This window comes from Dreissena polymorpha, chromosome 4, assembly GCF_020536995.1.
Source record: "Dreissena polymorpha isolate Duluth1 chromosome 4, UMN_Dpol_1.0, whole genome shotgun sequence".
NCBI classification, from domain to species: Eukaryota; Metazoa; Mollusca; class Bivalvia; order Myida; family Dreissenidae; genus Dreissena; species Dreissena polymorpha.
This window is the reverse complement of record NC_068358.1, coordinates 5,873,748-5,900,025: the sequence shown is the minus strand read 5'-3', so window position 1 is coordinate 5,900,025 and position 26,278 is coordinate 5,873,748. Positions and strand designations below refer to the sequence as shown.

General features: G+C 35.5%; 1 protein-coding gene across 1 annotated transcript in view; it reads left to right on the top strand.

The window, feature by feature from the left end:
* Positions 1-23,753, top strand: part of LOC127876606 (ubiquitin-like modifier-activating enzyme 6) — a 50,903-nt gene extending 27,150 nt beyond the window's left edge. The window contains exons 16-33 of the mRNA XM_052421937.1: positions 1,327-1,405; positions 1,877-2,032; positions 2,419-2,467; positions 4,637-4,772; positions 7,068-7,173; positions 7,814-7,903; positions 8,969-9,049; positions 11,533-11,661; positions 11,818-11,869; positions 12,308-12,371; positions 13,110-13,248; positions 14,718-14,841; positions 16,084-16,163; positions 16,432-16,545; positions 18,090-18,217; positions 18,670-18,757; positions 19,551-19,645; positions 20,649-23,753. Coding sequence (XP_052277897.1) covers positions 1,327-1,405; positions 1,877-2,032; positions 2,419-2,467; positions 4,637-4,772; positions 7,068-7,173; positions 7,814-7,903; positions 8,969-9,049; positions 11,533-11,661; positions 11,818-11,869; positions 12,308-12,371; positions 13,110-13,248; positions 14,718-14,841; positions 16,084-16,163; positions 16,432-16,545; positions 18,090-18,217; positions 18,670-18,757; positions 19,551-19,645; positions 20,649-20,772 — 1,834 coding nt within the window. The 3' untranslated portion in view covers positions 20,773-23,753. The remainder of the gene's footprint in view (positions 1-1,326; positions 1,406-1,876; positions 2,033-2,418; positions 2,468-4,636; positions 4,773-7,067; positions 7,174-7,813; positions 7,904-8,968; positions 9,050-11,532; positions 11,662-11,817; positions 11,870-12,307; positions 12,372-13,109; positions 13,249-14,717; positions 14,842-16,083; positions 16,164-16,431; positions 16,546-18,089; positions 18,218-18,669; positions 18,758-19,550; positions 19,646-20,648) is intronic.
* The last annotated feature ends 2,525 nt before the right edge of the window (positions 23,754-26,278 follow it).

Here is a 26,278-nt window from a genome sequence, read left to right as displayed (position 1 = left end):
GGTTTTAGATTCATTTTTATACTGCAAATCTGGAAAAAAATGCAGGCTTTTTACAATGCTGAACACTGCCATGCTCTATCCCTGGATATGTATCAGATATAATACTGAACTATGTAATGATCTGCCCCTGGATATGTATCAGATACAATACTGAACTATGTAATGCTCTGCCCCTGGATATGTATCAGATACAATACTGAACTATGTAATGATCTGCCCCTGGATATGTATCAGATATAATACTGAACTATGTAATGATCTGCCCCTGGATATGTATCAGATACAATACTGAACTATGTAATGACCTGCCCCTGGATATGTATCAGATACAATACTGAACTAAGTAATGATCTGCTTCTGGATATGTATCAGATACAATACTGAACTATGTAATGATCTGCCCCTGGATATGCATCAGATACAATACTGAACTATGTAATGATCTGCTTCTGGATATGTATCAGATACAATACTGAACTATGTAATGATCTGCCCCTGGATATGTATCAGATATAATACTGAACTATGTAATGATCTGCCCCTGGATATGTATCAGATATGATACTGAACTATGTAATGATCTGCCCCTGGATATGTATCAGATACAATACTGAACTAAGTAATGATCTGCTTCTGGATATGTATCAGATACAATACTGAACTATGTGATGATCTGCCCCTGGATATGTATCAGATACAATACTGAACTATGTAATGATCTGCCCCTGGATATGTATCAGATACAATACTGAACTATGTAATGATCTGCCCCTGGATATGTATCATATACAATACTGACCTATGTAATGCTCTGCCCCTGGATATGTATCAGATACAATACTAAGCTATGTAATGATCTGCCCCTGGAAAAGCTTAAAAAATATGAGCCCCTCTGCAAAAACTGGGCTTATTGCATGTGCATAAACTATCATCCTAGATTAGCCTGTGCAGCCTGCTTATCAGGGACAACACTTAACACTTTCAGTGCGGGAACCAAATTTTGAAGGCCTTTGCAAACAGTTTGGATCCAGATGAGACGCCACAGAACGTGGCGTCTCATCTGGATCCAAACTGTTTGCTATTCTGATAGTACTCTTTGAAAAAAATCGAAGAAAATGCTAATTTTAGAAATTCAGCAGACAACATTTTAGCAGACGACAAATTTCCCAGCATGCAAAGGATTAATTCTTTCACAATTTTTTGTTAAAAATGACATCCCTACTACATACTACTACACTGGCTAATATCTGATGACACTTAACTTGCATGCATTAAGCCTCAATTTTTTCCAGAGTGAGTCTCATATCTAATTGTCACTGTTTTCAGAGGTGACCGGTATGACCAGCTGAGGATCTGTGTTGGAGATGGAGTGGTCAAGCAGTTGCAGAAGCTCAAATTGTTCATGGCAAGCTGCCTTTAATTATCGAGCCTCGCTCTGGGAAAACTGGGCTTAATTCATGTGCGTTAAGTGTCGTCCAAGATTAGCCTGTGCCGTCCGCACAGGCTAATCAGGGACGACACTTTCCGCCTAAACTTGAATTTCGGTTAGGAGGGACTTCCTTGAAACTAAAAATACTATTATAGAGGAAAGTGTCGTCCCTGATAAGCCTGTGCGGACTGCATAGGCTAATCTGGGACGACACTTTACGCACATGAATTAAGCCCAGTTTTCTCAGAACAACACACATTTAATGATCTTCATTCAAGTTCTATAGTTTTGTTTATTTTTTAACGTTTGGAAATCATTTAACCTGTTCCAAGTTAAACCTTTGATCGATATCAATTTGTTAAAAAAAACAATGATAATTTTCTAACATAGTTACTTGTTTAAATCTTAGAGCAGAAATAAAATCTTATTTTAAATAAAAATTTGCAGGTGGGTTGTGGAGCAATTGGCTGTGAGATGCTCAAGAACTACGCCATGATGGGCATTGCTACTGCAGAACCAGGCGAGATAACAATCACCGACAACGACCTCATTGAGAAGTCAAACCTCAATAGACAATTCCTGTTCCGACCTCATCATATACGGGTGAGCTTATCTGATGTGCTGTCTCCTACTTGAAACTGACTTATTTGAGCTATATTGCATTGAAAGCCTAAGGCTTATTGAGACATTATTGAGTATCTTTCCTGGGTAGAACCAGTATCTCTCCAATATCTCGCTCTATTCATCATTATCTAGTTAATAAGTTTTCAGAAGGGGAGTGCCATATGGGAAGTTCCTTTTACACTTGATAAAAATCACTTACAACGCAAATAAATATCAATGATTCTGTGTGATTAATGAATGTCTTAGAAAATAAAAGAAGAAAACAATTTTACGTAGAAGATAAATTAAATTTATGATAAACTGGAATATGCAGTGTTCCAAATATCCTTGTCACAACTGTATTGGTCTGCATGATTTTTTTGCAGAAGCCAAAGAGTACAACTGCTGCTGAAACTGTCAAAGAAATTAATCCAGGTTTGTGAGACATAACTCGAGCCTCAGTCTGGGAAAATGGGGCTTAATGCATGTGCATAAAGTCTCATCCCATATTAGCCTGTGAGGTCTGTACAGGCTTATCATGGATGACTCTTTTTCTTAAACTGGATTGTTGCTTAAAAGAGATTTTTTTAACCCTTTTACTCAAAGACCTTTCTTTAATGATTCAAGTTATTAAGGCTTAATTACCAATCCTAAGATACTGATGAGCAGCAAACTGCATAAAACTTTAACAGACTGTGAGTTACTCCCAAGCTGTTCTGGTTTTATGCTGGTTTCCTAAAGCCATTTTCACTTTGCTTCTGAGTGGAAAGGGTTTAACAAAAAATACTGAGAAATTCAGAAGGTGTCGTCCTTGATTAACCTGTGAACAGGCTAATCCAGGATGACACTTTACACACAGCATTAACCCTTTGCATGCTGGGAAATTTGTCGTCTGCTAAAATGTCGTCTGCTGAATTTCTAAAATTAGCATTTTCTTCGATTTTTTTTCAAAGAATATTATCAGAATAGCAAACAGTTTGGATCCTGATGAGACGCCACGTTCTGTGGCGTCTCATCTGGATCCAAACTGTTTGCAAAGGCCTTCAAAATTCGGTTCCCACACTGAAAGGGTTAAGCCAGTTTGTCCCAGAGAGTGGCTTATGTTATTATTTGATCAGCTGCACATACAAGATGTCTCAATTTATGAGACCCCTACTTGTGAAACCAGAGGGACTAAAGGTTTACTGTGGATCAGTCTATTGATCTGTCCATCTGAATCTGGATTCTGCAATGAGTCAAAAAGTACCAAAGCTAGGTTGATGAAATATACACCTTATTTTAGTGAGTGTGTTTTTTGTTGGACAAAAATTGATGTTTCTATGGTTTCAAAAATAATTAAATATCTGAATCAAGAAATGATCCAAAATATACTCTTAGCTTGGTAGATGAAACTTTGTATGTGAATAGAGAATCATATAGGGAATATGCACATTCTTTCAGTTATGTTGTCACACAATAAAGTATGATCCTATTGTTATTAGGTAAAGTTCCTCACATGCTGTTCTAGTTTTATGCTTTTTACACTTAGCTTTCATTTAGCGTCTGATAGGAAGAGGATTAACTACCGGTAGTTAAGGGCCTGCTGTTTTGTGTGTGACACAGCTAATGTACACAAATATGACTTTTTTCTGCAGCAGCTGCTCAATTGTAGAATATCATACTGTCCATGTGGCCAGTTTAGTTTGTATATATTTCATTTATTTTGTACATCTCAAATTGACTGACAACTTCCAGTTAAATGCAGTTTTACAGTAACATTAATTGTATTTTTATGCCCCTGGTAGTGTGGCATATAGCAGTTGAACTGTCCGTCAGTCAGTATGTGTGAATGTCAGTCTGTCTGTCCGTCCGGAAAAAAAACAACATTGGCCATAACTTTTGCATAATTGAAGATAGAAACTTGATATTTGGCATGCATGTGTATCTCACGAAGCTGCACATTTTGAGTGGTGGAAGTTCAAGGTCAATGTCATCCTTCAAGGTCAAAAAAAATAAAATAAAATTCAAAGCAGCGTTCTTATGAAGCTGCACATTTTGAGTGGTGGAAGTTCAAGGTCATGCGGCAAGGTTTTAAAAAAAAATGAAAAATTTAAACTGGTGTTTTCATGAAGCTGCACATTTTGAGTGGTGGAAGTTCAAGGTCAAGGTCATCCTTCAAGGTCAAAGGTCAAACAAAATCATTCAAAGCGGCGCAATAGGGGGCATTGTGTTTCTGACGACACATCTCTTGTTTAAACTTGAAAGCTTGTTCATTTGCTGTAACTGCTATTTCAAAATATTAAAACATATTCAACAGAATTGTACAATAATAAGTTTATTGTTGAAAAATGAAATAAGATATGAATTACCTAAATACAGAGAAAATTGTTTAATTATTCATAAAACAGCCAACATACCAAATCAAAAGTATAAACATTCATGTAAATGGGAAGAGCTTGTGTACCTTCATATTTTCAACAAAAATTATAGTAATCCCTAAAAATTGTTGTTATTGTTTCAAATGTTTTTCTAAAGATTTATCAAAACCATGATCTTTTGATAGTTTCCATGAAATATTAAGTAATTATATCTCAACATAAGCATTCCACTACCATCTGGTTCCAGATGTTTGCATTGTTGCCCAGCAACACAAGGTGTGCGTTCAGACGGAGAAGACAGTCTACACAGACGCATTCTTTGAGAAGCATGACCTCATTGTGAACGCCCTTGACAATGTGGAGGCGCGTAGATATGTGGACAGGTGCTTAGTTTAAACCATTTAGTTTGATTGCAATCAAAGAGCTTTTGGTATGTGTATACAGATTGTAAGTTTATTCCATTAAGCCTGATTGCATTGGAAGTCTATGCCATATGTAGGTAGTTGCTTAGTTTAAACCATTAAGCTTGATTTGGTTTTTATACCCCCCACAAACAAAGTTTAGAGGCGTATATAGGAGTGAACTTGTCTGTCGGTCCATTTGTCGGTCCGTCTGTCGGTCCGTATTAAGTGTCCGCTCTCTAATTCAATTAGTTTTCATCCGATCTTCACCAACCTTGGTCAGAAGTTGTATCTACATGGTGTCTAGGCCAAGTTCGAACATGGGCCTTGCCGGGTCAAAAACTAGGTCACGGGGTCACTTAGTGCGTTTTAAACATTCAGCATGTTGTCCGCTCTCTAATTCAAGTAGTTTTCATCCGATCTTCACCAAACTTGGTCAGAAGTTGTATCTAGATGATCTTAAGGCCAAGTTCGAACATGGGCCTTTCCAGGTCAAAAACTAGGTCACGGGGTCACTTAGTGTGTTTTACACATTGAGCATGGTGTCCGCTCTCTATTTCAAGTAGTTTAAATCCGATCTTCACCACACTTGGTCAGAAGTTGTAACTAGATGATGTGTAGGTCAAGTTTGAACATGGGCCATGCCGGGTCAAAAACTAGGTCACGGGGTCACTTAGAGTGTTTTAAACCTCACAATGTTTTCCGCTCTCTAATTCAAGTAGTTTTTTTCCAATCTTTACCAAAATTGGTCAGAAGTTGTATCTAGATGATTTCTAGGTCAAGTTTGAATATGGGTCATGCCGGGTCAAAAACTATGTCACGGGGTATCTTAGTGCATTTTAAACCTCACCATGTTGTCCGCTCTCTAATTCAAGTAGTTGTCATCCAATCCTCACCAAACTTGGTCACAAGTTTTATCTAAATGATTTCTAGAACAAGTTTGATCATGGGCCATTCCGGGCCTAAAACTAGGTCACGGGGTAACTTATTGTGTTTTTTAACATTCAGCATGGTGTCCGCTCTCTAATTCAAGTAGTTTACATCCGATCTTCACAAAACTTGGTCAGAAGTTTTATGGAGATGATCTTAAGGCCAAGTTAGAACATGGGCCTTTCTGGGTCAAAAACTTGGTCAAGGGGTCACTTAGTGCGTTTTTAAAATTGAGCATGGTGTCCGCTGTTTTTTGTGAAGACGACATGCAAAATATTATGTGTCAATGCGGCATGTGGGGGTATTCGTCAGGTCTGTGACAAAGCTCTAGTTAGTTTTTGACATGCGGACAGTTGCCTTAAGTTTAATCCATTACGCTTGATTGCATTGAAAGCCTTTGGCATATTGCCATACTTTTGTGTCTGTTTACTTGGTAGAGCAGTTGCTTGAAGCCTTAAGAGAGGATCCCAGGAGGTATCAAACCTAACACCTACTGATCACCTGGCAGACACAATATCTTGTATGCAACCTAACACCTACTGATCAACTGGCAGACACAATATCTTGTATGCAACGATGACCGTAAAGCTTAAGATTTAAGAACCATGTCAACCGCTTCCTATATCCCATAGTTTAAAAAAAAATAAAATAATAATTATATGTTTTGTAAACCAACAATATTTCAGTTGATATCAATATGTTTCTACTATTTTGATTCAAAATTAGTTATTCATAAGTCTGAAATTTGTTAAGAATAGAATATTAACTCTGAACATAAAGTTAAATTTTGAGTTTATTGTAAGGTGATAGCTTACAAATCTAATTCGCCAATTGAGAAGCTCCCACATGCTAGAAATGAATTCATATGATCCTGTAGTGATGAAGATTTCTTTATATATTTTTTTTTTCGAAAATAATTGTCATAAAGTTCTTTACTTTTGGCAACAATCTACCAATATTTTCAAGGAATTTAGGTAGCTGCTGTTGTCAGTAATTGTTTAATAAGTCCAGGTATTTGTACTATTGTTCTCCATTCTCATCTGTATTGTTAAATTATTCATAAAACTTGTATTATGGTAAAACGTTAACTTTTGTTTGCAATGTACATATCAAGCACACAAAAAACTTGTATTCATACTTTAAATATTTCAAGAATGAATTTATAACACTTAAAGTAATGGCATGGCTAATAACCTTGTTTAAGAGTTTTCTGTGCAAATTATATGAAGGTTTCCCTTGAAGTAAGTTGAGTTTTTGTGCGACATTTTAAATCATTAAAACATTTCCCAACAATAATTTTTATCTAAATTGATCTTGTCATATTTTCTTTATTGTTTTCAATTCAAGTCGCTGTGTTACCTCTCGAAGAAGTCTCTTGGAGTCTGGAACCATGGCAACCAAAGGTCACACCCAGGTGATTGTGGCCCACCTCACAGAGTCCTACACCACACAGGTGATTTGGGGATTACTGTTTGTTATCTATATGATCCACGCTCTGTGAAAATGGGGTGTAATGCATGTGTGTAAAGTGTTGTCCCAGATTAGCTTGTGCAGTCTGCACAGGCTAATCAGGGACGACACTGATATTTTTCATTTACAGGTAGTCTCTTCTTAGCAAAAAACAAGTTTAGGCAGAAAGTGTCGTCCCAGATCAGTCTGTGCAGACTGCCGAGGCTGATCTGGGATGACACTACGCACATTAATTAAACCCCCTTTTCACAGAGCATGGCTCTTATGTATCTTATTATGGGGAAACAAGATGTGAGTTTTATTGTCATGCACCAGCAACAAACTTGAGGCTATAGCATGCATCTTTGTAAAATGCATGTGATTTTAAAGCAATCTCATTTTCTATATGAAAAAGATGATTACAATAAAATTTTCTAAACAGCTATTTAATAATACAATTCTGAATTATTAGCCATGCTATGTCATTCAATCATCTACAATTTAATCCATTCTCAACATTACTTAGCAATATAAAACAATAATTTAATAAATGCTTCAGAAACTTTACTTTTATTTGTTGTCATTGAATTCAATATTTGTTGTCAATATGCCCCTTTAAATAAAGCCTGTTGTTTGTGCTACAGAGGGACCCGCCAGATGAGCAGGTTCCATACTGCACCCTCAAGTCGTTCCCCAGGAACATAGAGCACTGCATACAATGGGCCAGGGACAAAGTAAGGGAACCAGAGAAAAATAATGGGCATGGATAGCGATTATGGCATTGCTAAAGCCTCATAAACACACAAAATCAACAAATATTTTGTAAAATATTTTAAAAAATAAAGTTAAAATATAAAAAATCAGTGTTCCTTTAAGCAATAGCCAAAATTTCAACCATAGATGTGGTCTTGTATTAGTAAAATAGATTTAACAAGATAAAAATACTTGTTTTTATTTTTTGTGTAGCAATATATTCCTTGTGAATTTCCCGCAAAAATATCCAAACATTTACGAGCAAACACAAAATTGTCTTCCTGCTTCTGATGCTGCCCAAAGCCAATCGAGTGTTGGCTTGTAAATGTAAGGATATCCTTGCGGGAAATTCACATGGAATATATTGTCACACAAAAAATAAAAAAAAGCATTTTGTATCTCGTTAAATCTATGTTTACGTACCACATCAAGGGTTGAAATTCTGGCTATTTCTTCAAGGAACATTGATTTTTTATTTGGTTAGCTTTATTTTATGCAATATTTAACAATATTTAATATTCATTGAATTTTTTGTGTTTATGGGGCTTTAAAAAATGTGCAAATTGAAGAAAATGTGTGAATATTGTTCACTTTAATGAGGGATGGTTTAAAGCAAGTTGTTCACTGATTGACATTATTTTACAAAATGTTTTATAAATGTATTGTTATTTGTCATGTATAATTAAAGAAAACCATGTGTATAAATAATATAAATTATTACATACCTTATAATTAGAATTAGTTGAAAATTATATTAAGTTATGACTGATATTGGTTTGTGCTTAATTAAATGTATAGCTATTATTCGGCCTTAAAAATATGTGCGTAAATGAAGATTGATATCTGACAAAAACCAGATAACATAAACACAATTTCAATAGATGTATTGTTTTATTTGTTTAGAAACATGCTTCCAGGCCAAAAATGTGAAGCTCATCTTTAAAAATAAATGTATTGTTTATATGCCTTAAATTTTGTTCAGCTAATGTTTTTTCAGACACTAATTTTCATGTGTCTTCTAAACCTCACACATTTCTGTGTTTCAGTTTGAGAGTTCCTTTGCCATGAAGCCCAGCATGTTCAACAAGTTCTGGGAGGCGCACAAGGACCCTGAGGCCATTATACAGGTACCTTAACCCTTTTGCACTCAAATGCAAAGGGAAAATGGCTATGTGCAAACAGCATAAAACCAGAACAGCAGGTGGTCGTTACCTGATTTATAATTTTGAGTAATTTGTATACTACTGTCATATTTGCTATAAAAAATGCAAATCTTCATGAAAACTCACACAAATGTTCATGGGAGGGTCCTCTTTAAAACATATGTGTTTGGGTACTTGACTGCACAATATGGCCACCATAGTTAAAAATGTATAATACCTGGTATGTCTAAAAACCATTTTTAGCTCGACTTTTATATATGAAATATATATAGTGGAGCAATCCTACTCACCCCGGCGTCGGCTTTTCCGTTTCTGTGCTGTTTCCGTAAGCGTGCAAATGTTTAAGTTTTCGTACTACCCCAATTATTTTCATTGTCCCTTGACATATTGCTTTCATATTTTCCATACTTGTTTACCAACATGACCCCAACCTATAATCAAGAGCAGACAACTCTATCAAGCATTTTGTCATAATTATGGCCCCTTTTCCTCTTAGAATATGCAGCAAATGTTAAAGTTTGTGTACTACCCCAAATATTTTCAATGTCCCTTGACATATTGCTTTCATATTTTGCATACTTGTTTACCATCATGACCCCAACCTATAAACAAAAGCATACAACTGTATCAAGCATTTTGACAGAATTATGGCCCCTTTTATACTTAGAATATGCATATTATTGATAAATTTACGTTAAACTTTGCATACTACCCCAAATATTTCCTATATCCTTTGACATATTGCTTTTATATGTTGCATACTTGTTTACCAACATGACCCCAACCTATATACAAGAGCAGACCACTGTATCAAGTATTTTTACATAATTATGGCCCCTTTTACACTTAGATAATTGAACATTTTGCTTAAATTGCCATAACTTCTTTATTTATTATCACATTTTATTATTACTTTGACAAAACAACACTTACCTGAATACCACAATGGATTCCACCCAAACAATACCCCAGGCCCCTACCCAGAATCCCTTCCCCCCCCCCAACCTCCCCCCGTCAAATATTTTTTTGTTTTTATTAACATCATTAATAAATTACCACACCCCACATTATACCCCCCTCTCACCCCCCCCCCCCTACATCCCCATCCCCCCCCCCCCCAATTTTTTTTTTTTTTTAATTATCATCTAATAAATTACAACACCCCACATTATACCCCCTCTCACCCCCCCCCCCCCTACCCCCCCCCCCCCAATTTATTTATTTTTTTTTCCTTTTTTTTGTTGAAGATTGTCTAATAAATGACCACACCCCACATTATACCCCCTCTCAACCCCCTCCCCCCCCCAAAAAAAAAATAAGATCATCAAATAAATTATTGAATATGAACAATTTCCCCATGATGGCTTACGTTATACTGGCTTACGTTATACTGTCAAGCACTCAAATAGTTGAGCGCGCTGTCCTCTGACAGCTCTTGTAATTCATAATTTGAAAATTATAATTTTTAGCTCCACTATTATATATGAAATATATATAGTGGAGCTATCCTACTCACCCCAGAGTCAGCGATTCAGTTCCGTAAGCGTGCAAATGTTAAAGTTTTCGTACTACCCAATTATTTTCATTGTCCCTTGACATATTGCTTTCATATTTTCCATACTTGTTTACCAACATGACCCCAACCTATAAACAAGAGCATACAATTCTATCAAGCATTTTTTTATAATTATGGCCCCTTTTCTACTTTTAATATGCAGCCAATGTTAAAGTTTTCGTACTACCCCATTTATTTTCATTGTCCCATGACATATTGCTTTCATATTTTGATAGATAATTGAACATTTTGCTTAAATTGCCATAACTTCTTTATTTATGATCACTTTTTATTATTATTTTGACAAAACAACACTTACCTGAATACCACAATGGATTCCACCCAAACAATACTCCACGCCCCTACCCAGATTCCCCCCCCAACCGCCCCCCCCCCCCCATTTTTTTTTTAAACATCTTCTAATAAATTACCAAACCCCACATTATACCCCCCCTCCCCCCCCCCATTTTTTTTTTTAAAACATCTTATAAATTACCACACCCCACATTATACCCACCTCTCCCCCCCCCCCCCAATCCCCCTTCCCCCAAAAAATAATTTTTTTTTTCCTTTATTTATTTTTGAAAGATCGTCTAATAAATGACCACACCCCACATTATACCCCCTCTCACCCCCCCCCCCCCCTTCAAAAAAAAAAATAAATATTTTTTTCCTTTTTTTATTTTTGAAACATCGTCTAATAAATTATTGAATATGAACAATTTCCCCATGATGGCTTATGTTATACTGTCAAGCACTCGAATAGTCGAGCGCGCTGTCCTCTGACAGCCCTTGTTTATTCTGTGGTGTATTTGATCACTTTTGTTTACTGTGAATAAAATAAAAAATGTCAAAATCGAATTGATCATCTCAAGGATTCCTTTTTTTGTAGAGTCTGTTGAACAGCGAGCCTGCAGATGGTGCTATTGGTACCGGCAAACTCGTGAAGATGAGACCCTACGAATGGCTGCAATGTGTGGAAATAGGGCGGCTGAAGTTTCAGAAATATTTCAACCATAGGGTACTTACTTTCAAGCATACATGTACTTTGTATGTAAGCAAAGTATTACATTTCAGAATGTATAAATGTTTAATTTTGTAACTGTAATAAATTTACATTGTTCTTTGTTCCATGAATTTCACTGTTAATTTCTGTCTTCATCATGCTTTTTTGCAGGCAAAGAATCTGCTACACATGTTTCCAGTTGGTCATACAATGGCTGATGGCAGTAAGTTGTGTTATACTTATGGTATTTTGTACCATACTTTTGTTTAATATTTTACAGTTAGCGACAAGTGTGCCATGAAATTTCATTTAGTATTGACTTTTGTTATAAACCAAATACTAAATTGTAGAATAAACAAAGTTGCAGCGCTATGATACTTTATCATCACAACTTGTAGACAGGTTCAAATATAAATTGTAGAATGAGGACATAAATATATGGGTTTTATTCATAATTTTTTTTTATTATGCTGTAAAAATAAAGAGAATATTTTGTATATTTAAAAAAAGACATATGAAATAAACATGAAACATGAATATATTTACTGAAATAAAGTGATAGTATTGTTACTCAGCACTTATGATTCTTTTAAATATGTATTATATGTATGATTTGTAAAATATCACAATGTATAATAAATAACACGGCTGTTTGTTTAAGCCCTTTTCTGGCAGGCCCCAAAGAGACCTCCAAGCCCCATCGAGTTCAGCGCTGAAAATGAACTGTATGTACTTTTGAAAAATGTCATTGTTTTGTGTGTATATTGGTGTGTAATCAATATAAATCTGAGACCCCTCACAGTAATAAAAATATTTTGGTGAATATTTGTAATATTTGTACTTAAATGTTGCCTAATTAAACTTTATAAATGAAAAAAGGTATCAACTTACACCTAAAAAGGTCTAAGGTAGATCTCATTAAGGAATGTTCAGGGCACAATAACAAGAACTTTTTCTCCTTTTTAAAAGTTTTTGTCCTTTCTTAATTTGTGTATAGTTTTGTGTGGAACATACCTCGAAACTAAAAATGTATCATCTTCAAATTGAAAGTGAAAAGGCTTGTAGATCTTATAAAGGAGATACATGCTGCACAAGAACTATAACTCTTGCTTTCATATTTTAAGAATTGTTGCCTTTTGATGTTTTATTTTTAAATTTTGTCTTGAGCATATCTTGAAAGCTTAAAGAGTTATCAATTTGAAATTGATCCAGAAGGTATATCTTTTTTAGGGGATGTGCAGTGCAAAAGAACCATAAATCTTGCTCCACAACTTTTAGAGTTATTGCCTTTTGTTAATTTTGGTTTTTAATTATATTTTTTTTTAAATAATTTCATGGATGCATGTCCTTTCAACATTCATTTATGGGTCTGGGGCATTTAGTGGGGGTTATCCATCGTATTGTGTTTATTGTCCAATTCAGCTAACATCACACACATTACTGGGTTCATTTTCTCCTTACAGCCACCTACAGTTTGTTGTGGCCACTGCCCAGTTGTATGCAGCCATCTACGGGGTCACCATGCCGTCCCCTGTGGACATTGTAGAGGTCAAGAAGATTGTGGCAGGGGTCAAAGTGCCACCATTTGTCCCCTCTAGCAAGGTATTCTTATAAAAGTGTCCCTGATATCAATGAGGTATATTATATACAGGGATCATATTTTCCCGCAACATCAATCGGTCCGGATATAAATGGGGAAAAGTATCCGAAAATGTATATCCGAAATCATGGCAAAATACGTTAAAATATATACCATTGATTTTTCCATTCATGAAGGTGGTAAAATACATGTAAAATTCCCTTAGGCATTTATTTTAAACGGAACGAGATTTCTCAACTGGTTTTATCATTTGGTATTTCATTGTTGTTTCGTGTGCTGTTTTATCAGACTTTTTTCATCGTTGTCAATATTATTTATCTGTGTAAGTCTATACTGATGTTTTAAATTGTTGTCGACTCGATAATAGCTTACAAACGTGCACTGAACCAAACACATGTCTGTGCGTACGTAGGCTACCGACAACAACAAACCAAATAACTAAGAAATAATTTGTTGTCAAATAACCCACGGCCGATAGTTTAGATGCGTAGGGATTTAATCACGAGAGCGAAGCGTTTGAAACCACGCATCTAATTTTCCGGTCGTGAGTTATTCAACAACCAAGTATAAAGTACACGAATTATTTCGATTCTAACACGGTTTTACTAAAGATTTATTCAATGTATATCATTTTTCTTGTGTACTATTTTATGTATAGTTCCGCCGATAAAAATAACTTTCGGCTGTTCTGTCGATCAGATCCGCGACTTTCATTCATAATTATATTACCCGATTATTACGCTGGTGGAAAATGTATCGGCATGTTTTGTTTAGTTACAGCACGTGCATTCAGACGCGTCTTTCGGATGCGTCTATAATCCGCTGTTCACAAGTTTTAGTTTCTTGGTCTGACGTGCAATAAACTGATCCTGACCGGTTTATAGACTGCAGCTAATGGTTTATCACACCTAATCGAGATAAGAATGTCATTAGGGTGTGTTAGCATGTACACTGTGTAATCGATTTCATGACATGGGAATTTTAATAGCAAACAGAATCGGACCGACTGTTTGGGATTTTCAATCGGTCTGTCATGACCCCAATCGGTCTAGGACCGACAAAACCAAAAATAATATGATCCCTGATTATATAGTACATGTATAAACAAAGTTGTATGATCATTACTTTATTGCAAATTAGATTATAGAATATGTAAAATTAATGCATTATGAATGCTTGATAAAATTATAATTTGTTTAAACTCTGAACCTGTAATCTCTTAAGTTCCCTCAATGCTTTGACGCCTACAGTAATACCTCAAATGCCCTGCTGTGATTATTACTCTTAGTGACAATTATCAGACAAGGTACTCAAACATGATCAGTTGAAAGCATTAAAATTATGTGCCTTCAATTGAGGAACGTACAAATAACAATACTGAGTCATATGCAAATTGTGCTCAGTTGGTAGCACATGTGTCCTCCATTAAAGGATCACAATAATCCCAATCCTTATTCATTTCACACTACAGAGGATTGAGATGGATGAGACAAAGAAGAGTAGCGATGCAGGGGAGACAATCTCGTCAGACGAGCTTCAGACAGCTGCCCAGATAATACGCACAGCACTGACGCAGGCCAAGGACAAATCCAAAGGTATAACACTCTAATTTAGGTCAACTGTTGTCATTTAACCTACTCTGGGAAAACTTGGCGTATGTGTATAGTGTTGTCCAAGATTAGCCTGTTCAGTATGCATGGGCTAATCAGGGAAGATACTTTACGATTTATGAAAAAAATAATTAAATTAAGTCTCTTCTTAACGAAAGTCAAGTTTAGGGGAAAAGTGTCGTTACTGATAAGCCTTTGTGGACTGCACATGCTAGTGTGATAAGACACTTTATGCACTTGTATTAAACCACAAGCCTTTGTGGACTGCACATGCTAGTGTGATAAGACACTTTATGCACTTGTATTAAACCACAAGCCTTTGTGGACTGCACATGCTAATGTGATAAGACACTTTATGCACTTGTATTAAACCACAAGCCTTTGTGGACTGCACATGCTAATGTGATAAGACACTTTATGCACTTGTATTAAACCACATTTTTCCAGAGCTAGGCCTATTTTGTTGCTATTAGCTATACAGAATCAACTAAATCATGTTAGTAGTCAGTCATCACACAAACCACTAGCCTGACAGTCAGGGTTAATAGGAATGATTATTTAAGAGTTGTATGTAAGCTGGGCTCTGTTACAACGGGGCTAAATGCATGTGGGTAAAGTAAAACTCCGCCTTAACTGGATATTTGCTAAGAAGAGACTCTTTGAACGACAAATATCATAAAAGCGGAAAATGTTGTCTCTGATAAGCTTATGCAGTCCATCCATTAAACCCTGTGATCACAGAGCACGGCTCATATAGATAAGTTGTTTGAGTGTGGCTTAAAAACCACAAGTCTTGGCATTTGTATTTATCTTAAATTTTCTGAATTTCTCTGTCTCCATTTCAAAATAATTTTTAAAATGGCAGAAAAAAGCATGATAAATATTGATTGAAGTCTTTAAAAAAATAATGACTGAGTTTCCAAACAATTCTTAAATGTAGCTTAGTTTATACTACTTGTGTATGTCTACAATGTAAAGGATTATTGCAGTATTTGAGGCTTACATGGATTCAGACATATATAAAGTATAACTCTTGTTTTAATGTTCATTCTTTTGTATTTTGAAAAACAAACTACAAACAAGTTTCATTTCGATGTAATTTTCATACTTAAAGGAAAATATTATATTTATGTTGTTGAATTTTTACATCCAGAAGATTACTTTTTAATGCAGTTGATTTGTTATGATAAAATGAACCAAAATCAATGTTAACTTATTTTGTGTCAGTATTACTCAAAATGGTGCCAGCTGATTTTGAAAAAGATGATGACACAAATGGACACATTGACTTCATAGCAGCTGCAGCGGTAAGTGCTTGTGTTAACTTGTTGTGTTCAACTGAAAAACAACTAACACCAGAAATACTAGTATGAAGATGTCAACAATGAAACAGTGCATGTTTAACAGATCTGAATCACCAATAACATTTATGTTTTATTTCTATTTTTAACATTTTAAACAGCATCAATAAGAGTCGCAAAATGCATTATTAATGCATCATTGTCGTCTTAACAATTCAAGTTATTGTTTCTTTGTATACAATTATAACAACAGCTGGCAATATTGGTGTTTCAGAATCTGCGTGCAGAGATGTATCACATTGAGGGGTCTGACAGATTGAGAATCAAGCGTATCGCTGGTAAAATTGTGCCTGCAATCGCAACCACAACTGCTGCAGTATCAGGACTGGTATGTATGGCTTGCATTATAAGATGTTCATGCAGGTGTTTAAAGTGTCATCCCTGATTAGCCGGTGCAGACTGCACTTTCTACCTAAACTGGATTTTCGCTAAGAAGACTTAGAGACTTTCTTTAAACAACAAATACTTAAAAGCGAAAAGTGTCGTCCCTGATAAGCCTGTGCCAACTGCACAGGCTAATCTGGGATGACTTTTACCGCACATGCATTCAAACCCCTTTTCACAGAGCACGGCCCACTTCTATTCTTGTTATGCCCCTTAAAGAAGAATAAGGCATGAATCAGCCAGTTTGTGTGTCCTTCTGGCTGTCTGAAAATTCCTGGTCAGCCACACCTTTGCCAAATATAGATTGATTTTGAAATCAACTTGGTACATATGTAAACCATCATATGATGACATGTTGATGTAATGCGTGTCCAAAGGTCAAAGTGACACAGGGTTCAAAGGTCAAATTTGGAAAAAAGAGCTCAAAAATTTCTGACTGGGCAAGAATTTTGTATTACATCTGTCAGATTTGAAAACAACTTGGCTTCAATGAAAGCCATCATAATACAATGTTTTGCATGGTCATTATCACCCTAAGAGGTCCCAGTTTACCATAAAACATCTTATAACTCCTTTGTCAGCCATATGTTTGCCGTGGTGGATTAAAAAATAACTTTGACTAAATATAAACCATCAAAAGTCATGCCACACTCCTTCCAATATCTTAGTAGTCAAGGTTTCACATAAAGGTCATAGGTTAAATTTGGCTTTGAAGCAGAATATTTGAATTTAAGTAATGCTGTTTTAAAATCATTAATGACAATCATAAGGATACTACATTTCCTGTATCACCGTCTCCCTACCTCAAAGGTCAAGGTCACATTTAAGGTTAAAAGTAACATTTGGCCATTAAACAGCTTGTCAGGACTAAAACTTTGTCATTAACTTTAAAAATACCTTGCTACAATTAGCAACCTGAAGGAGACTGCATGTTTTGTGTATAAGCCATCTCCTTACCACAAAAGTCAAGGTCACGCTTATAGATCAAATATCAAATGTGGCCATAAACAGCTTGTTTAACTTGAGCATTTTCAGTTGCATTTGTTGTCTGATACTGACAGCTTTTGTTATTAGCTCGGCGTTTTCGGAGAAAACCCGAGGTATTGTCATACCCAGCTCGTCGTCCGCCGTCCGCGTTGTGCTAAAACCTTAACATTTGTTAAGGTTTTGAACATTGGCTCTAAAATCAAATTGCTTCCACCTACAACTTTGAAACTTCAAATGTAGATGCACCTTGATGAGTTCTACACGCCACACCCATTTTTGGGTCACTAGGTCAAAGGTCAAGGTCACTGTGACCTTTAAAAAAAAAATTCTGACAAGCTTTCATTTATTCAAAACTGCACTCGTTGCCGAGCGTGGCACCCGTTATGCGGTGCTCTTGTTTTATGTATTGTTGCTTTATTAAACTGCATGTGCTTATAAGGTTTTTTCAATTGAAGTTTTGATGTGATATGAGCTATTATCCGTCCTATTTGTGTACCACAGATCAGCATAGAGCTGGTGAAGGTGGTGCTTGGACTGCCAATAGACAAGTATCGCAACTGTTTCCTCAACCTCGCCCTGCCCATGTTCCTTCTCTCGGAGCCAGGACCAGCTACAAAAACTGTCATCAAGTGAGTACCCTGGCCCCTGGCCATCGGACTTCAAAAATGTTTTGAATTTCAACCTAGTTTCTACGTTGCCGTGCTCAAGTTATTTCTGTAGAAGCTAGGACTCTTGATGATTACTGTCATCACATGAGTACACTGACCTCTAGACTATACGAGTCGCGTTCTGAGAAAACTGGACTTAATGCATGTGCGTAAAGTGTCATCCCAGATTAGCCTGTGCAGTCCACACAACTTTTGTGTTTTATGATAGGTCTGTCCTACATAATTTGTGATATATGGGGAAAATGTCGTCACTTTTTCACTGAGATCAATTGTTTATGTTGGGCTAAATATGTCATTTGTCAAAGCACATGCTTGGTTTATTTCACTGTCGAGCTAAACCTAATCCTGTTCCAGTTGCTGATGGTAGGATGATGTTTGACAGTAAGCTATACTGGGGTACTTTTGTGTTTCAGAGAAGGTCTGTCCTACACCAGCTGGGATATATGGGAGGTGCAGGGAAATCGGAACTTCACTCTTCAAGACTTCATGGACACACTCAAGGTGTTAACTTCACTCTCAACCATAGATTTAAACTGTATGAGATTATATGTTTTGTGTACTATAATTCTGAATTGAGTATGAATTACAGAACTGTATTTAGTTATCCTGCGTCAAAGGCAGAGGGATATAGAATTCACGTTTTTTCATCCGTCTGTCAGTCCGTCTGATAGTCCGTCTGTCATCACAAAACTTTTTTAGGGCTTTATCTCAGGAACTCTATAAGATATCAAACATGAATTTTCATAGGTGTATAGTTATCGATGAGGAGAAGCACCATGCATAAGAACCATAACCCTACACTTTCTTTAATAAGAGTTATTGCCCTTCGGTTTTTTTTAATTGATGTAACTTTTGTGGGCTTGATCCCAGATTCCATGCAAGACTTCAACATGACTCTTCATTGGTGTATAGATATCAATGAGGATAAATGTACTGTATAAAAACAATTACTCTTCACTTGATTATTTTTTTAGTATTCTGTATATCAAGGGATTTGCACCCATCCAATTACAAAATTTATTTGGCATGGGATATTTATCAATGAAATTGCTTGTTTGTTTTGAACTCATTTGTCAAATGTAGATTCTCAGTCTGTTTAATTTAGTTGATTTCCCAAAATGTTTTGGGGTTATAAAGGTAAGACCATTTGAAGAATTTGTTTTTTTTCTTCAGATTTTTATATCATATTAAGAAGCATTGTTTACAATAAGGCTTGATGTTATTTTTTAGAATGATCAACATGAATTTGACATTATTTATTGCTTACATTATTTCACATTTAACATATGTTAAGGTGAAGATGGGGAACGCAGTGAACTTTGTTGGACAGGGAACAAAGGGAGTGTATATGGGCTTCATGCCAACACACAATAAACGTCTCACTGAAAAGTAAGTTGCCTAACAAAGTTTTAAACATTTTTTTTTTCAAATTTTGTATCAATGTCAGTACAGTTCTTGTGTTAGTGTAATCAATACTTTTGCAATCATCTGAATTTTCTGACGACTCTTCTTGTTTATTAACATGAGATCATTTGATGTTTTAGTGTTGTGTTTAGCCATTTTATTTTGTTTACTTTCAACAGAAAAATGATATGAAATATAGAATACCAGGTAATTTTTTAATGCATATACGTATTATTGTTGACTCAAAAACATGAATCACTTGCCAGGACTCGTTGTTGAGCTTTTCTAAGACTCGCTAATAAACAAATCTCTATTAAACGACAACTTAGTATTCTTTAAAGTAGCCCCTGCAAATGAATAGAAAGAGGCGTTTACTGAACTCACAATGGATGTGAGTCTTTCAGTGCAATTTAAATTAGCTCATTTACATCTACCTTTTACTGAATTATTATTTCCAAATGCTACTGCACATTTGTCAAGGTTTTACTATAAAATGAAATTTTATGAGTTATTTCTTTTTGTTAAACAAAATACATATAAAAGCTTTTTGTTCACAACTTCTCTCACATTTTGTAAACAATTTTTGTCAAATTTAAAAAAAAGGTTTCTTAAAGCAACAAAGGGCATTTTATCAAGGTTTTTAATTTAGTTTTTTTAAGGAGTTATTCCCCTTTGTTTCAAAATCAGAGCAAGTACAATTCCTTCTGATTGCTACTAGTGCATGCCATTTTGTCAAACTTTTGCTGAATGATTATCTCAACCCATATAATTATTGTGACCACTTCTGTATTTTGTTTCTAAAAGTATAAATAATAATGAATAATGAAATTGATAAATAATAATGAATAATGAAATTGATAAATCAGCTGTTCAGAAATTGGGGATATCTTTTCAAAGATATTTATAAACACATATTCACAGGCATTGATCCTTGTTTTTCCATAACAAAGCTTCATATCTCTTGTGACCATACTTGCGTTTGTTGCAGGATGAGCAAGCTATTGAAGCACACTGAGGGTCAGAAGTATGATGACCTTGTGGTGTCATTTGAGTCCACAATGGATGACGAGGACATCGGGGGGCCTCCTATACGATACTTCTTCAATCTGTGATAATTAGAAAACTGTCGTTGAACCAAAGAAGTTTTCTTTTTTTATTTGAGCCTCACCCTGGGGAAATAATGCTTAATGTATGTGAGTAAAGTGTCCTCCCTGATAAGCCTGTGCAGTCAACACAGGCTTATCAGGGACAACACTTAAGGCTTAAACTATATTTCACCTACAAAGGGACTTCCTATGGGCGAAAAACAAAATAAGAGGGAAACGTGGCTCATTTTATTTATGTATTAGTGTTATAATATTTAAAGTACATGTACTTTGATATAAAAACAAATAATTAAAGAAAATTTTGTGAAACTATTTTATGTAAAGGTGTAATAAAATTATGTGAACTTTCTGGAAAACATTTAAAACTGAAGAAGGATTTGGGCTTAATATTGATTGATATGTGTAACAAAATTATTGTTTCTTTGCTTCAAATTACTTTCTTATAGTATAGACTACATTTTTTGTGAAGAAAATGTTAATGTTGCATACAGGGGATCTGCCGCTGATTGTCAACAAAAGATAACAAATCATAAATTTAAACATTGATGGCAAGCAATGAATTTGAATTCTCTCATGCTGATTTTTATGCCCCTGGATCAAAAGATTGGGGGTATATTGTTTTTGGCCTGTCTGTCATTGTGTCAGTCAGTCATTGTATGTGTGTGTCACAAAACTTTAACCTTGGTTAAACTTTTATAACTTTTGCAATATTGAAGATAGCAACTTCATATTTGGCATGCATGTGTATCTCATGGAGCTGCACATTTTGAGTGGTGAAAAGTCAAGGTCAAGGTCATCCTTCAAGCTCAAAGGTCAAATATAATTGTATTTTTCGTTCCTAAAACTTTAACCTTCGTTAAAGTTTGGTCATAACTTTTTGAATATAGAAGATAGCAACTTGATATTTTGCATGCATGTATCTCATAGAGCTGCACATTTTGAGTGGCTAAAAGTCAAGTTCAAGGTCATCGTTCAAGGTCAAAGGTCAAATTTATGGCTTCAAAGCGGCGCAATAGGGGGCATTGTGTTTCTGACAAACACATATCTTGTTTGCGTAATTCTTTGAGACAGCTGAACTTATGTCATGTCTGTTTCTTCATTTGCGATTTCGTAGTTATTTATTATGCGTATAAAAATAAGATGGATTTAGATTAGACAAATATTTTCTATTGTTATGTTTTTAGAAAGTTTCTGTATACCAGTACATTCTATTTAGCCACATTCTGGGAAAACGGGACTTAATGCATGTACGTAAAGTACTGTCCTAGATTAGCCTGTGTATTCTACACAGGCTGAATAGGGAGATACTTAACGCTTTCATGGAATAAAAAATGTTTAAAAGGAAGTCTTTTCTAAATAAAAATCTAGTTGACACGGAAATGGTCGTCCCTGTTAGGCCTGTGCAGATTGGACAGGCTAATCTAGTTGACACGGAAATGGTCGTCCCTGTTAGGCCTGTGCAGATTGGACAGGCTAATCTGGGATGATATTTAATGCATATGCATTAAGTCAGGTTTTCTCAGAGACTGGCCTATTCTATTTAATAGTATGTTTTTATAATAATCAGTGTATGAAATATTATGAATGATTTGGTCAAATTGTCAAATTATGGACGTATTTTGAATGCTTTTATGCCTTACACAAGGGAAGCTGTTCAGCTGACTGATTCTTGTGTCTGGCATTGTGGTTCAGTGTCCTTTATACAAAGTTAAACCACAAGGCTTATAATGTTAGGTTTATGATCAGCGTTTCTTAACCATTTACCACTTAGATACGTTTTTTGACGCATTTGTAGTCAAACATATAAAGTTAAATTTGATTAAATACCTTTCTTACTAAATTCAAGTTTTAAAGGCTTCATTTCCGACACTTAGTTATTGACTGAGCAGCAAACAGCATAAAACCTGGACAGACTGCGAGTTACGGTATTTGCAGGCTGTTCTGGTTTTATGCTGATTACAAAGCCATTTTCACTTTGCTTCTTATGTGTAAAAGGTTAAAAGCCTCCTTCTCGGTAAACAGGGCGTAATGCACGTGCATTAAGTGTCTACTCAGTTAAGCCTTTGCATTAGGCTCATCAGGGACCACAACACTTTTATGGAATTTTTCATCTAAAGAAAGTCTATTCTAAACGAAAATTCAGTCTATTCTAAACGAAAATTCAGTGTCTATTCTAAACGAAAATTCAGTGTCTATTCTAAACGAAAATTCAGTGTCTATTCTAAACGAAAATTCAGTGTAGGCGGAATGTGGCATATCAGATTAGCCTATATAAACTGCACATGCTAGTCAAGGGCAACACTTTACACACACACATGCGTTAAGCCCTGTTTTCCCAGAATGCTGATCAAACAACATCTGTCCTACTTGAATCAGCTTAATAATGCTTGATTGGTCATTGTCAGCTTGGGTACTACTTATGTACCCCTAGTACAGAAAATATACTAACACATAGCTGGCCAATTTAGACAGTACCCGAGTTTTATTCCAGACCAAAATCTGCTGTCGTAAAACGCTACGGAATATGAAACAAAATTCTCTTTGAAACAAAAACTTAATCAAAATGATTTTTTGAGCAGGTGTTATTATAGATGCCATTTAACAGAATATGGACATAAATATGAACATAATTAAATTTAAAAAACATAGCTGACAACGACCATTTTAGTGTAAAAATTCTTGGGTATGTTTCAGTATATTTTCCGTACCTGTGGTACATTTAAGTATACTTGAGAGTACCCGGGGTACATTGAAGTATTACCCGAGCTGAGAATGACCAATTGAGCATTATAAATGTAATTTAATGAATTAAGCATTTACTAATTTTGCAATTGTTATAAGAATTAATTTGTTGTTTTTATATAAAATGCTCACTTTCTAATATATTACTGTTGTATGGAAATGGGCACTTTTTTCGTATATAGACCTTATTGTAAGATTTATTTTTGTATATCACATTGTTTAATACATGTAGACTCTCTGGCCAATTGTGTTTCTGTTGTTATTGTATTAATACTGCACCATGTTGGTAGTCTCAAAACGCAGCAGAATACCAGTACGCTGTCATTCTGTGTATACATTGCATGTATATATTGTATTTCCTGTAAGAAATATTACTTGATCTGAGAAAACTTTCTTAATGCAGTCCGCACATGCTAATCGGGGACGACACTTTTCGCTTTCTTTTTTTTTTTGTTTAGCGACTTCCAGTTTAGGAGGAAAGTGACGTCCCTCTAATCAATTACTTTTCAGGTAAATATGTTTAAACCCCTTTTCCATATTCAGACTCATGTTTTCTCTGTTTGCCAGTAAAGGCTCAGTTTTAAATGAAAACGTAAATACGTACGTCCTGTTGATCCGTCCATCCTGTCAGTTCCCTACAATAATGTGCCATTTTTCGAATAATTGTGGGTATATTTAATCGTAACTGTCCGTCGGTGTCGGATGACGGGTCTGTTGACCATTTCGTTTCGGAACAATCTCTAGAGAATACTTTGACCTATGATTATCCAAATAGGTATGATGGTTACTTTTAAGCAAAAGGATACGCGTATCGAATTTTTACGTAAATACGTCAAGGTCAATGGAGAGCTCTAAAAGCATGAATTGTTGACCATTTCGTTTCCGCAGGATACCTACCATTCAAATGATATGATGGTTACTCCGGATAAAAAGAAGACGTCTAGCTATTTTACGGTCAAAGATCAAGGTCACACTGGCTCTTAATTTTAAGTTTGGAACTTTTAGTTTCCGAACAAAATGTAGTGAATGCTTTATCATAAGATCACGCAGACTGGTAGGTGGTTATTCTGGAAATATGGAATACTCTTCTTTATATACGTTGGGTCAACGAAATAGGCGTGTTTGCCATGCAAATACTTGACGCACACTATCTAGAGATGGATATCAAATACAATCGTTTATATTAGTATTATGGTTACTTGGAAGAAAAAAAGGTAATTCGATTGTCACGTCAACAGGTTTAAGGTCAAGGTCATATGGTGCTTTTTTATCCCATTTATGCCTAGTAAACTCTCCCATCCTTCTAAATTGGATCAATTTATTTCCAAAATTAGGGATTTCTCGTTTACTAATTTCTATATTTAGAATATTTCTTACAGAAATTCCTTTAAGCAAACAGTTTGCCAAGGGCTTTTTCTAAACGCTAGGCATAAATGGGTTAAACTAAATCCGCGCGGTATATAGAAACCGCTTTATCTATCTTCATCTTACAAAGGTTACTTTGGGTAAAATGAAGGCGACTATTAATTTTCAGCTCAAAGATGACAACATTTGTATGTTAGAGCAGGGCAGATACTTGAAATTAATTACAACGAAACTTAGGTGGTGTATACATCTTATTTTAGCAAGGTGTGACCAAAGTCTCTTTATTTCGATTATTTTCTCGGATAGGACATAAAACAAAATGGTAATTGTAGTTGGTATTTAAAGTACCCAAACATGTACATATGCTGTTTTGGGATTTCCATATTAATTGCGCATTCATAGCAGTGTCGGTGTGCAAGTTCATGTCTTTTGTGTGCGTTATGTAAGAGCTTAAGCGCACTCCTACCGAGACATGCAATGTTAAATCTTTGATATTGAAGATCAAATGTTTTATATCAAATTGCCCAAGGCGCAGTGTAAACACTGAGTTTCATGCTGGATGCTATACAACATGGACAACGAGTATGGAAGCATTCAGATCGTCTGAAGTGGATTCTCATTATTTATAAACCATGCTCAATTTTTGTGTGCAAAATTTAACGCGCATAGCAATTATTTACATGCTCGTCTCGTGAAGTGCATGTTTTTCCGTTTTCACAGATAGTTTTCATTTCGGAACAGTTTGGGTTGTGTATTTTGAAGCTAGCGTGTTTATTTTATGCCTCTTTTTTACCAATTGCCCTATATCCAACTGTACAATCAAAGAATGTAAATCGACTGCATACTTGCGCAGTGATGGTTAATAATACGATTCTTGTGCTTTAGAGGATTAAGCATCTTGAACCCTTTCAACTGCTTAAAAGTAATATACCAAAATACAGAAGATAAACTTTCAAAAATTCCATTTTTTTTTCTCGGCGCCTGCCTTTATGGACGTGTTTGCGCCTGTGTACCTACATAGGATATGAAAGCCTGATAACATCCTTCAAATATCAGGGTCTCGAGGCGTTTAACAATTTCTTTTAATACTGTCTGAATAATGTTTAATTACTGCAAAGACCGCCGTTTTGAAGAACAAATAATAACGTTCTTGAGCTATATTACGGTCTTTATGTTTGGCCATTGGTAAATAGTCAAAAGATGTATGACGGAATTCAAACACCGGTGGCTCTGATTGTTTATTCTAAAAACAGTATTATCAGTTAAATGTTAATACCCCCATCTTAATTTGTCAAAATATTATGCCAAATTAAGTACTGATTCCAAAAAAAGTCACGAATACTATGTAAAACAGGTATCGTTGAAAACGATGGATGCTCCCCAATGATGCGCTTTGACAATCTAT